This window comes from Physella acuta, unplaced genomic scaffold, assembly GCF_028476545.2.
Source record: "Physella acuta isolate Inbredline_101_S28 unplaced genomic scaffold, ASM2847654v3 ptg000233l, whole genome shotgun sequence".
In the NCBI taxonomy this organism is placed as follows: domain Eukaryota; kingdom Metazoa; phylum Mollusca; class Gastropoda; family Physidae; genus Physella; species Physella acuta.
The window spans coordinates 338,115-353,525 of record NW_026731752.1 but is presented as its reverse complement, the minus strand read 5'-3'; the positions used below and the strand labels follow the sequence as shown (position 1 = coordinate 353,525).

Here is a 15,411-nt window from a genome sequence, read left to right as displayed (position 1 = left end):
TTCCCTAGAGTTCAAACTTGTGGCATTTGGAGTTAGCATGTCAGGCTGACCTTCATGCAATTAAAAAAACTTACAAGACCCATCATGCAGATCTACTCTAACCACCATTTCTCTAACCACCATTTCTCTAACCACCATTTCTCTAACCACCATTTCTCTAACCACCATTTCTCTAACCACCATTTCTCTAACCACCATTTCTCTAACCACCATTTCTCTAACCACCATTTCTCTAACCACCATTTCTCTGGGGTTTAGTTGGATTCTCCGTGAGTTGATCACCAGATGTGATGTTAATTAGTTCATTCATTTGTTTTAGATTGTATCGCCTTACAGCAGTATCGCTTATATATCGATATTAGAAACCTATTTAAGATTACATATTTGGTAGGCAATGGGTCCAGTCGGCAAATTTTAATTTAGATTTTTGTATGTCGTTTTTGGCCTCTATACCAATTCATGTCCTAATGATACACTTGCGTCCTACGCCCATTTATGTCTTTATACAAAGTTTCAAGTCATATAAGAAGCCTAATAGTTTAGGATTTTTAAGGAGATATTGACACTAGCAGTTCTATCTTTTTTACATATTTGATAACAAATATTTGCCACTTGAATCGTATTCATCTGTTTCTATTATCAAATGAATGGTCCATACACTGGTTATGGGTTCCCACACATGTCCCCACACATGTCCCCCACACATGTCCCCACACATGTCCCCCATACATGTCCCCACAGTTGTCCCCACACATGTCCCCACACATGTCCCCACACATGTCCCCACACATGTCCACACACATGTCCCCACACATGTCCACACACATGTCCACACACATGTCCCCACACATGTCCCCACACATGTCCCCACACATGTCCCCACACATGTCCCCACACATGTCCACACACATGTCCACACACATGTCCACACACATGTCCACACACATGTCCCCACACATGTCCCCCACACATGTCCCCACACATGTCCACACACATGTCCACACACATGTCCCCACAGTTGTCCCCACACATGTCCCCACAGTTGTCCCCACACATGTCCCCACACATGTCCCCACACATGTCCCCACACATGTCCACACACATGTCCACACACATGTCCACACACATGTCCCCACACATGTCCCCCACACATGTCCCCACACATGTCCACACACATGTCCACACACATGTCCCCACACATGTCCCCACACATGTCCCCACACATGTCCCCACACATGTCTCCACACATGTCCCCACAGTTGTCCCCACACATGTCCCCACACATGTCCACACACATGTCCCCACACATGTCCACACATATGTCCCCACACATGTCCCCACACATGTCCCCACAGTTGTCCCCACAGTTGTCCCCACACATGTCCCCACATATGTACCCACACATGTCCCCACACATGTCCCCACAGTTGTCCCCACACATGTCCCCCACAACGTCCCCCACACATGTCCCCCACACATGTCCACACACATGTCCCCACACATGTCCCCACACATGTCCCCACACATGTCCCCACACATGTCCCCACACATGTCCACACACATGTCCCCACACATGTCCCCACACATGTCCCCACACATGTCCCCACAGTTGTCCCCACACATATCCCCACACATGTCCCCACATATGTACCCACACATGTCCCCACACATGTCCCCACAGTTGTCCCCACACATGTCCCCCACAACGTCCCCCACACATGTTCCCCACACATGTCCACACACATGTCCCCACACATGTCCCCACACATGTCCCCACACTTGTCCACACACATGTCCACACACATGTCCCCACACATGTCCCCACAGTTGTCCCCACACATGTCCCCACACATTTCCCCACACATGTCCCCACACATTTCCCCACACATATCCCCACACATGTCCCCACACATGTCCCCACACATGTACCCACACATGTCCCCACAGTTGTCCCCACACATGTCCCCACACATGTCCCCACACATGTCCCCACACATGTCCCTACACATGTCCACACTTATGTCCCCACACATGTCCCCACACATGTCCCCACACATGTCCCCACACATGTCCCCACACATGTCCACACACATGTCCCCACACATGTCCCCACACATGTCCCCACACATGTCCCCCACAGTTGTCCCCACACATATCCCCACACATGTCCCCACATATGTACCCACACATGTCCCCACACATGTCCCCACAGTTGTCCCCACACATGTCCCCCACAACGTCCCCCACACATGTTCCCCACACATGTCCACACACATGTCCCCACACATGTCCCCACACATGTCCCCACACATGTCCCCACACATGTCTCCACACATGTCCCCACAGTTGTCCACACACATGTCCACACACATGTCCCCACACATGTCCCCACAGTTGTCCCCACACATGTCCCCACACATTTCCCCACACATATCCCCACACATGTCCCCACACATGTCCCCACACATGTACCCACACATGTCCCCACAGTTGTCCCCACACATGTCCCCACACATGTCCCCACACATGTCCCCACACATGTCCCCACACATGTCCCCACACATGTCCACACTTATGTCCCCACACATGTCCCCACACATGTCCCCACACATGTCCCCACACATGTCCCCACACATGTCCACAAACATGTCCCCACACATGTCCCCACACATGTCCCAACACATGTCCCCACAGTTGTCCCCACACATGTCCCCACACATGTCCACACACATGTCCCCACACATGTCCCCACACATGTCCACACACATGTCTCACAGTTGTCCCCACACATGTCCCAACACATGTCCCCACACATGTCCACACACATGTCCCCACACATGTCCCCACACATATCCCCACACATGTCCCCACACATGTACCCACACATGTCCCCACACATGTACCCACACATGTCCCCACACATGTCCCCACAGTTGTCCCCACACATGTCCCCACACATGTCCCCACACATGTCCCCACACATGTCCCCACACATATCCCCACAGTTGTCCCCACACATGTCCCCACACATGTCCCCACACATGTCCCCACACATGTCCCCACACATGTCCCCACAGTTGTCCCCACACATGTCCCCACACATGTCCCCACAGTTGTCCCCACACATGTCCCCACACATGTCCCCACACATGTCCCCACACATGTCTCCACCCATGTCCATACACATGTCCCCACAGTTGTCCCCACACATGTCCCAACACATGTCCCCCACAACGTCCCCCACACATGTGTCCCACACATGTCCACACACATGTCCCCACACATGTCCCCACAGTTGTCCCCACACATGTCCCCACACATGTCCCCACACATATCCCCACACATGTCGCCACACATGTCCACACACATGTCCACACACATGTCCCCACACATGTCCCTACACAAGTCCCCACACATTTCCCCACACATGTCCCCACACATGTCCCCACACATGTCCACACACATGTCCCCACACATGTCCCCACACATGTCCCCCACACATGTCCCCACACATGTCCCCACACATGTCCCCACACATGTCCCCCACACATTTCCCCACACATGTCCCCACACATGTCCCCACACATGTCCCCACACATGTCCACACACATGTCCCCACACATGTCCCCACACATGTCCCCACACATGTCCCCACACATGTCCCCACACATGTCCCCACACATGTCCCCCACACATTTCCCCACACATGTCCCCACACATGTCCCCACACATGTCCTCACACATGTCCCCACACATGTCCCCACACATGTCCACACACATGTCCCACACTTATGTCCACACACATGTCCCCACACATGTCCACACACATGTCCCAACACATGTCTCCACCCATTTGTCCCCACCCTGGGTCCCTGCAATTGCACCCCAGACTTTTAGGATAATACCTGACCAATACCTGACCAATACCTCACCAATACCTCACCAATACCTGACCACTACCTAACCAATACCTGACCAATACCTGACCAATACCTGACCAATACTTGACCAATACATGACCAATACCTGACCACTACCTGACCAATACCAGACTATACCTGACCAATACCTGACCAATACCTGACCAATACCTGACCAATACCTGACCAATACCTGACCAATACCTGACCAATACCTGACCACTACCTGACCACTACCTGACTAATACCTGACCAATGCCTGACCAATACCTGACCAATACCTGACCAATACCTGACCAATACCTGACCACTACCTGACCACTACCTGACCTATACCTGACTAATACCTGGCTAATACCTGACTAATACCTGACTAATACATGACCAATACCTGGCCAATACCTGACCAATACCTGACTAATTATCTCACGCCGCCTGCCGACTATTTCGAGGACTGTATTAGCAGCCGACCTATGTTTGCACATGACATGTGGAACATGACATGTGGAACATGACATGGGGAACATGACATGTGGAACATGACATGTGGAACATGACATGTGGAACATGACATGTGGAACATGACATGTGGAACATGACATGTGGAACATGACATGTGGAACATGACATGTGGAACATGACATGTGGAACATGACATGTGGAACATGACAAGTGGAACATGACATGACATGTGGAACATGACATGTGGAACATGACATGTGGAACATGACATGACATGTGGAACATGCACCATTTGCCAAAGTCAAACAACTTAGTTGAAGGCTGGCACAGATTCATTCTGAGCACTTTACCTAAACACAAAAATGTATCTAGACTAACGCCTGAATTTAAACTGTTGTTCAAAGTATGAATTCTCTAAAGTGGACTCTATATTAGACACAGCTCACAATATTTATTTCCATTGATTAAAACTGTTTATTCATTATTTTAAAAAATTGGAACTTAAGATTTGTTTTGTTTACAATAATGATTTTTATTCTGATCTTCGTGATTATTCTCTTACAAAAGCCTCTATCGGGGGGTGGGGGGTAATGTTCACGAGGATTGTTGTGTGGCGTGGGGTGGGGGGGGGGGGGTCCAGGAAGAGTTTATGTCGGGGTGGGGGCTTATGTCCAGAGTTTTATCATCACACACCCCTCAAAATCCACTCCAATCCCACTCGTAACATTTATCCAAACCCCACTCTTAACCCCCTTGGCTCTGCGGCTCAATTATTAAGGTAGATTCTACATATCCATTGATCGATCAACCTATCCAACAGTCTATATATCCATTGATCGATCAACCTATCCAACAGTCTACATATCCATTGATCGATCAACCTATCCAACAGTCTATATATCCATTGATCGATCAACCTATCCAACAGTCTATATATCCATTGATCGATCAACCTATCCAACAGTCTATATATCCATTGATCGATCAACCTATCCAACAGTCTATATATCCATTGATCGATCAACCTATCCAACAGTCTATATATCCATTGATCGATCAACCTATCCAACAGTCTATATATCCATTGATCGATCAACCTATCCAACAGTCTATATATCCATTGATCGATCAACCTATCCAACAGTCTATATATCCATTGATCGATCAACCTATCCAACAGTCTATATATCCATTGATCGATCAACCTATCCAACAGATTTGAAAATATTTGTCTTGTAAAATTAGTTTAGTAATTTAAAAATTTGACAACTTACACAATCAGAACACAAGAGAACATAAGAGAACACTGTATCCAAATGATTTCAAGCAACAGATCGATCAATTCGACCTGTCCTTTCTCGCGAGTCGATCAATCGAAGCAGATCGCCGACTTCATAGAGCCGCCTACCTCTATGTGTGGGGCTACCTGTGTGTATGTGTGGGTCTACCTGTGTGTATGTGTGGGTCTACCTGTGTGTATGTGTGGGTCTACCTGTGTGTATGTGTGGGTCTACCTGTGTGTATGTGTGGGTCTACCTGTGTGTATGTGTGGGTCTACCTGTGTGCGCCCATTCCTGGCTGACAGGTTGATAAAATTCTGACACACCACGATCAAATGACACAACACTAAAGGGTGGGGTGGGTGGGGCCGATGAGGGGCGGGGATGATTGGGAAGCGCTTTTATACCATTATTTACTAGCAATTTGGATTTTTAGGCTGGCACTATTAGAAACTGAGAGAAGGGGGGGGGGGGGGGGGGGGGGTAGAGATAGTAAAAAGGAGGGAGGGGAAGGTGGGGGGTACTGTTAAATTGCATTTAGAGACTGAGTCTGTGAGAAACCAATGATGAAAACAGAGACAGGTCAAACCGTTACACGTAGTCAATATTAGTTCATATTTGATAGCTAGATCTTTTTTGCTTGATGTGATAGCTAGATCTTTTTGTTTGAGTTGATAGCTAGATCTTTTTGTTTGATTTGATAGCTAGATCTTTTTGTTTGAGTTGATAGCTAGATCTTTTTGTTTGATTTGATAGCTAGATCTTTTTGTTTGATTTGATAGCTAGATCTTTTTGTTTGATTTGATAGCTAGATCTTTTTGTTTGATTTGATAGCTAGATCTTTTTGCAGACGGCGATTTGAAGCCAGTGAGCCTGCAAACCGACCGTGTCATAGAATTTATTCATGCGTGCTTTACCGGGGAATGTTGAGACGATCTATAATTAGACCAAACAAGAACCGGTTCTGTAGGTCTAAGTCAGTAAAACGTGGGTGTCGGAGGGGGGGGGGTGGTCAAAGGTGTGTTGCACACTTGCATGTGTACTCTTGTGGCTTTATGTAGCATAAAAACTTAGCGGCCAACGTGGGCCACAAAACTGGGCCACAAAACTAGGCCACTGAATAGATGTATCATACTGGCTGATATCTCAGTTGTATCATACTGGGTGATATCTCAGTTGTATCATACTGGCTGATATCTCAGTTGTATCATCCTGGCTGACATCACATTCTATACACCCACGGGCTATATTGGGAGCTGGGTTGTCAGGACTTGTAAAAAACCCAGTTAGTCGGACGAGTATTGCTGAGGCAAATTAAGGGGGGGGGGGGGGGGCTAAGAGGTCCTCAAATTTTCATTTAAAAACCATTGTAAATTTCAGTTTACAACTTATTTATTGGTTTTTAATATAAAAACCAATGTTTTAAAGCATAAATAATTTTCTTCAACATATCAAACACGTGCACACACTTTAGTATAAATATCAGCTGTCATCACCTCTTGCTCAGACATTGTTGACAAAAGGCTGATGCTTCCTAAAATAACATAGTCCGGACTATGTCAAGAAAATGAGTTGATTTAAGAGTTAAAAATATCACAAACAGCAGCAGAATTCAGACCAAAAAGTGTAGGACCTACGATTTGCCCCTTTTTAAAAAAAGGAAGACAGATTGTGTAGTTAGGTAGTAGATTGTGTAGTTAGGTAGTAGATTGTGTAGTTAGGTAGTAGATTGTGTAGTTAGGTAGTAGATTGTGTAGTTAGGTAGTAGATTGTGTAGTTAGGTAGTAGATTGTGTAGTTAGGTAGTAGATTGTGTAGTTAGGTAGTAACCATAACATAAATCACAAAAGTTAGGTAGTAACCATAACATAAATCACAAAAGTTAGGTAGTAACCATAACATAAATCTATAAATAGACTGCCCACAGGTGTCTCGAGGCAGTTCATTGATCAGACGTCGTTGAAGAGACATAAGCCCTGTGTGTTGCCGTTTAGTACTAAGTTGTTTAAGTAGCATATTATTATATTACTTGTGGTTAAGTAATTCTTTATGCTTATAGCAGCGTTGTGTAAACTGTGGTGATTTTTCTGAAGTGTTAAAAGCTGTGATAGTGTATCATATTATTATTTCCCACACATTGTAAGTTGGGTTTTGTTCATTCTGTAAATCTATTTTATTCCTGTATAAATCTAGTGTTCTGCCACGATTTTGTACACTCATTACAAGTTATATGCAGATTAAAGGTATTGTTGGCATCAGTAGTTTCTCTAGTGTTTCCCCTAGACATCCATTACGAGTCCTAGCGAGCTAGTGTGTTAACTTTCTTTTATTTAGGCTTATCGCCATCTGTGTATAATCAGTTAAACGAATCCAGGAGCGTTCGCCATCTATCTGGCTGATAGATTGGTGTCCGTTTCACTCAGGTCTGGTAAACTGCCTTGTTTCAACGAGGGTGCATGGATTTGAGAGAATAAATACCATCACCATCTCTTCTCTCGGTTTCACCCCATACATTTTTGGTGTCAGAAGTGGGATCTCAGATCTCTTTCTCCATGAACCCCTAATACTTATAAAACCAGTGAGTACATTACATTAGACTAGCTCTAGCCTGCATCAAATGTGCATGTGTTAAGTGGACGGATCTAACATAACACATGGTGACATATCTATTGAAATCCTGCCTCTTCCATTGGATTAGACTAGCAGCGATGTAACTCTAAAATGACCGCAAAAGTACTTAGATATGGAGAGAAGTTTTAGAATATTCAACTAAATTTTAAGAAAATAAAGCGGGAGTGATCTCTCCTAAACTTTCCCGAATTATCCTAATATATAAAAGCCAATGTGAGCGCTTATCTCTCTCTGTCTCTCTCTCTCTCTCTCTCTCTCTCTCTCTCTATCTCTATCTCTCTCTGTTGGGAGGCGATGTGATGAGTATGTTCAGAGATATATGGAGATCTTAAAGATACGGACTTTTGTTGAGAACAATCTGGTATTATGGTGGATGTTATAAATGTATAAACTAAAATTTATTTATAGAAGGAAAATAAATATAAAGGCATATATGACTGTAGAAACACATTTCAAACTATGCAGCTGAAAAAAATGTATATTGTCACGACAAGAACGCATTAAACAATGACGTCACGTGCCACATGTTTAACTACGGAAAGAAAACAAAACTAATGGCATCATTTTCAAATTTTTAAAATATAAAAAAAAAATTCATAAAAAAAAATTTAATAACAAGCTTTCATGTAATAATAGAGAGAACTTCTTTCAAAGCCTCTGAGTTTTCAGCTCTCTCCTTTTTCGTGAAAACTAAACAAGAAAGGAGAGATCCCTCCAACTTATCCTCAGAATAAAGTGGGACGACAAAGTCCCGAACAAGGAAATATAAAGACATTGTTTCAGAAGTTCGAATGAGGAAATGGAGATGGATGGGCCATGTCCTACGCATGAGCAAAAGAAGACTCCCCAACATGGCGCTGAAGTGGACTCCGCCTAGAAAGCGAAAGAGAGGAAGACCACTGAGAACATAGAGGAGACGACATTGCCAAAAGATATTAAACGGATCAATGTCAAATAATACTTTCGTTTAGATTACTAGAAAAATTGGATACATTTTAATAGAAGTAGGGTAAAAAAAAACTAATTAATTTAAATGTTTTATAATGTTGCCAGGGGAGGTAATTTAAAAAAATGTTAATGCAAATTCTGCCATCTGATACAAAGGATAACGTGTATAAATATTTTTTGCAAATTCCCATCATTTGACTTTTTTGTCCTATCTTGGATACACACACACACATATATATATATATATATATATATATATATATATATATATATATATATATATATATATATATAAAGCAAAGTGGTCGGGTGCCCGATAGGGCACTTCCCGGCGCCGCAGGCGCGTCAAATTTGGCACGATGGTGCCTTGGGGCGATAGAACACGAGGGCCGGTGACGGTTTGCCGAAAAGTCTAAGGACAGGGGGTCAAAACTGACCTCGACTGACCGGCGCCTTATATGGGCAATATTACGAAAAAAAATTTCAACGCAGACTTTAGGGTACTTAAACTCAGTATATCTGGCTAATTTTTTGCATACTCTTAGGACAATGGCTTGACCTTTAGGGAAAACTGTCGGTTTGACTCAAAGCCCTCGACGAGGGCTAAAAAGTGACCGCGAGTGAAATTCTCTTTATATGAGCTCTATTACGAAAAAAAATTTCCTCCGACGACCCCCCTTGATATTTTGTGAGGTGGTAGGAGAACGCATTGGGGTGTCACAAAAAACTCGCCATGTCCGGGAAAAATCGGGAAATGGGTCAAAACTGACCAGTCGTATTTCCCTATATAATCTTTGTATTTTATGGGGAAAACAGAGGGTCATTTCAAAACAGATTTTAGGGCACTTACCCTCTTCACATCTGGCTAAGTTTTGGCATGCTTATATGTAAATGGCTTGGCCGTAGGGCAGACCTGTCGGTTTTACTCAAAGCCCTTGACGAGGGCATAAAAGTGACCGCGAGTGAAATTCTCTTTATATGAGCTCTATTACGAAAAATAATTTCCTCCGACGACCCCCCTTGATATTTTGTGAGGTGGTAGGAGAACGCCTTGGGGTGTCACAAAAAACTCGGCATATCTGGGAAAACTTCGTAAAGGGGTCAAAACTGACCAGTTGTATTTCCCTATATAATCTTTGTATTTTATGGGAAAAACAGAGTGTCATTTCAACGCAGACTTTAGGGTACTTAAACTCAGTATATCTGGCTAATTTTTTGCGTACTCTTAGGTCAATGGCTTGACCTTTAGGGAAAACTGTCGGTTTGACTCAAAGCCCTCGACGAGGGCTAAAAAGTGACCGCGAGTGAAATTCTCTTTATATGAGCTCTATTACGAAAAAAAATTTCCTCCGACGACCCCCCTTGATATTTTGTGAGGTGGTAGGAGAACGCATTGGAGTGTCACAAAAAACTCGCCATGTCCGGGAAAAATCGGGAAATGGGTCAAAACTGACCAGTCGTATTTCCCTATATAATCTTTGTATTTTATGGGGAAAACAGAGGGTCATTTCAAAACAGATTTTAGGGCACTTACCCTCTTCACATCTGGCTAAGTTTTGGCATGCTTATAGGTAAATGGCTTGGCCGTAGGGCAGACCTGTCGGTTTTACTCAAAGCCCTTGACGAGGGCTAAAAAGTGACCGCGAGTGAAATTCTCTTTATATGAGCTCTATTACGAAAAAAAATTTCCTCCGACGACCCCCCTTGATATTTTGTGAGGTGGTAGGAGAACGCCTTGGGGTGTCACAAAAAACTCGGCATATCTGGGAAAACTTCGTAAAGGGGTCAAAACTGACCAGTTGTATTTCCCTATATAATCTTTGTATTTTATGGGGAAAAGAGGGTAATTTCTACGCAAATTTTAGGGTACTTACTCTTTGTATAACTGGCTAATTTTTTGCATACACCTCTATAGATGAATGGGCCGTATGGAAAACCTGTTGGTCAGCATCAAAGCCCTCGACGAGGGCTAAAAAGTGACCGCGAGTGAAACTCTCATTATACGTGATTTGGTCAATTGGTCTATGAGCAGGGGAGGTAACTTTTTAATGTAATAATTTTTTTTAATATTTTGTATACTCTTTTTAAGAAAAAACAAAAATCATAAAGTATAGCATTGTTTTAAATGGATATTTTGTTATAAATTAAGTTTTGTATTTATTGAAATTGTAAAATTTATTGCAAAAGTAATTTAGTATAATATTTTATTGATAATTTTTATGAAAGCCCTTTCAGTTCTAATAACCTTGCGAGTAATAAGTTTGCGAATATTCCATCAATCTATGTGTACAAAAAAACTACCCCACTGTATAAATTTAGGCCCTAAGCATTTAACATTACAGCCAATCACCTATTAATTAATCATTCAATTTCTCAACTTTTTTGAAAACCTAAGCGAAGGTAGGCAGTATGCCTAGTATATATATATATATATATATATATATATATATATATATATGCATATATATATATATACATATATATATATATGTATATATATATACATAATTATATATATATATACATATATATATATATATATATATATATATATATATATATATATATATATATATATATATATATATATATAAACATATACATATATATATATATACATATATACATATATCCCCCCCGCCCTTGACTACGGGGGGGGGGATAGTGACTTCGGATATAAACATGATGTTTTTTTTTTTAAATTTAATTACTTTTTTAATTTTTAAAAATAAAATAGAATCACGAAGAAAAAAGAATTGCGCGCCAAGTGAACGGCAACCAAAATGTGTATAATAGTGCGGAATATTAGTATTTTATAAAATCATGTGCGTTTTTGGAAATCGGAAATAGCATAATTTACTACTTACGGTAAACGGAAATTACTCCAAATTTGATAGAAAGCAGAAAATTAGATATTTTTACTTATATGTGAAATTTAGTTTATTTTTTCTGAAATAGTACTCAAGTAATAGGCTTTTGTAAAATTAAAAGTAGAAAAGGTTCCACTTCCGGTTATTGGAAAAAGTTTATACGGATCTACAAATGTGATATAATACTTATATATGAAATTTCATCAACCTAGCTGTAACGGTACTCAAGTGATCCTATTCACAGACACACATACACACACGGATAGAATAGCAAAACCCAGTGTTCTTGACTTGATTACGCGTAAAACGCCGAAATTTTGAAAAAGCTGGATTTAGAATTTTAGCCCGATTAGAATAAGTCCCCTATACTCCATATATGATGAAATATTGAGAAGTAAAATGGTTAAACTGTCAAAATTTAATGTAATTTTTGTACACCATTACAATACTTCCTCTATACTCTGTATACAAGAAAGTAATAATAGACTGCATGTTTTCTTAAACAAATCATAGTCGATTAGGTTATTGCATACTATTTGTAGGTTGTGGCGAATGTATTAATGACAGCTTTAAGTTAGTACTTTTTCTTTTGTGACAGTTGGAGCTTGCTTTAAAAAATTTAATTGTAATGGCCTGTCACAAAGTCGTTTTTTTTTGTCTGCTTTAATAGCAAGTGCTATATAGTTCCTTCTTCGTTTTCGAATAGATTTTGACTCTTTTATTTATCAAAAGTTTGTGTAGATTTACAATCTTCAGCTCCAAGATAAATTCTGAGATAGCTGCATGATGCAAAACTAAGTGTATTTTAATTTCTTGCCAAATTACTATCAGTGAACATTTTATTTCCCATCTTAGTATACATGTCAATTTTCACTAGGATTATTTTATTGGTTGTTAAACCATTTTCGTTTTAACATTTGTATCTACTCCTTATCCATTAAAAATGTTTTGTCTCTGTTAATTAAATAAATACTTGCTCTCATTCTTGCTGTCAACACCATAAAAGAGTAGGCCTACTTTTAAAGTCGCACCTCGAAATGTAGAAATTAAACTCGGAAAACCAAGATTTATTATTACAATGCTTAACTAATTGTAATTAAAAGCGCAATTGAAATTATATATATATATATATATATATATATATATATATATATATATATATATATATATATATAATGAACATTCGCATTGACCAGATCCATCTCAACTAGAAGTGTGTAAAGTAGTGCAGCAGATGAAGCAACTGGCAGAAGAAACGGAAGCACCCCCACCCCCCCCCCCTCCTGCAGATCATCACTCAGTCCATTACTACGATTAGTGAAGATGCGAAACTCAAGGTGCCCTCAGTTCTACACATAAGTCATAACATCAGGCGTCAAACGTTGATATATCCCCTGGCTGATTCAATGAGTGTTGCTGATATAATTATTCCTGATCAGTATAAAATGGCACAAGATGGACAACAATTTCTTCTGTTCGATTCTGGTGCGGAGTCAAAGGTAGGATATTTTTGTTTGGAACTGAGGATACCCTGGGGTTATTGGAGGTTAATCAGCACTGGTTTATAGATGGTACATTCAAAACAGCTCATGCGTTGTTTCACAGCCGTACACAGTCCATGCATTGGTCAATGGACGGACTGTTCCATGTGTTTATGCTTTACTTGTGATAAAACATTGTTGAAAGGATATTTTTAGAGTGTGAGGTAAAAGGATGCTTTCTCCATCTTAGCCAAAATATATACAGAAAAATACAGGGCCCTGGTCTTCAACAACGTTCCCAACTTGATAGGGAATTTTCTCTCAAGCTCAGAATGCTACCTGTGTTGGCTTTTGTGGCCATGAACACATTAGTTATGTCTTTAATAAATTATCGGAAATTTTCCCACAAGAAGCAATGCCTATTGCAGACTGTTTCAAGGACTACTATATTGGCAGACCACAACGTCGAGGTCGAAGACAACCTATTTCCATTTGATATGTGGAACATGCTCACACGTGCAGAAGACCATATGCCAAAAACAAACAACTCAGTCGAAGGCTGGCACAGAAGTTTTCAGTCGAATATGCGATGTTGCCACCCAAATATTTGGAAATTCATTGACTTTACTATAAAGAAACAATCGCTCCAAGAGGTTTATTGTACAAAGATTAATTCAGGTCACTGTTTACCAAAACAGAAAACAGCGATCGAATTTCAACTGTTGTTAAAATTTTTAATGAGCCCACCATTATAGAGTATTTGCGAGGCATCGCTCACAATCTCTCTTTATTAAGTTATAATAATACACTGTTTTTTTTCTAACGTTTTTTTTTTATTTATTAATGTTGGTTCTCATCATCTTCGGTTTTTCCTTATATAAACCTCAATTAGGGGGAAGGGGTTGTCCAGGGGGTTTAAATTGCGAGGAATTTTCGTCCAGGTGGTTCATGTCGCGGGGGGTTTATGTCCAGGGGTTCTATGACCGGACATCATTAAAATTTCGATTTAAAAAAATTCTTCTTTTAACCTAAAAATCTGTCAGATAGCCACGTAAGGTTCTGTGATATTTATTTCTCTTTAGTACCATGTTAAGGTTAGCGAAGTCTAGACTTACCGTAAAGTTTGTAACGACCTTTGGCTGAGTTCGAGCAGCTATCCTTTGCAATGTTGCATCATACCCCGGGCCCCCCACCCTGGTGAAGTAGGACAGGTAGGTCAAGGTCGACTTCTCGTCCAAGTCGGGGCTAGCTAAGTCCTCAGCTCGCAATATGACGGGAATATTGAAGTTCTGCTGCGCTAATCTCATGGCAGCACTACAGTTCTCTAACCTGTTCAAGAATGCACAAGTATGACAACACTATACACTTCACACTCAAAAGCAGGCATGATATATGTGCCTGCATACTCTTACACACAAACACACAACACGGACCAAATGGACAGTTGTCACGTCAATAGATCTGACCAAATGGACTGAAGCTATATTTTTCTTTTTCTTTTACTTGACGTATAGAGAATAATAATCTTATAGTTTTTAAACGTATTACGAACATGGACATGATATAAATAGGAAATGGACAGGACATAGACAGGACATGGACAGGACATAGACAGGACATGGACTGGACATGAAATGACCTGAACCTACTTGTTGTTTTGGTCCAGTTCCCTCCACCCTGGTGCCAGACCGGCTTTGCAGAACTCCAACAGCGAGCTGTTAACAATGAGGTCAGTAGAGTGTCAAAATACGAAACATAATTGACCACATTTTGGTCTTCTTAGTTGTGTGTCAAACTGTCAAGAAATAATATGTGAACGT

The 15,411-nt window shown here is 41.3% G+C and overlaps 1 protein-coding gene across 2 annotated transcripts in view; it reads right to left on the bottom strand.

Annotated features, from left to right (window-relative positions):
• LOC131938089 (filamin-C) overlaps positions 1–15,411 on the bottom strand; it is a 62,711-nt gene that overhangs the window by 43,833 nt on the left and 3,467 nt on the right. For both annotated transcript variants that reach the window (XM_059295985.1, XM_059295984.1), the window contains exons 5-6: positions 15,241–15,306; positions 14,707–14,920 (exon numbers count right to left, since the gene is read on the bottom strand). In XM_059295985.1, the coding sequence (XP_059151968.1) occupies positions 14,707–14,920; positions 15,241–15,306 (280 nt within the window). The remainder of the gene's footprint in view (positions 1–14,706; positions 14,921–15,240; positions 15,307–15,411) is intronic.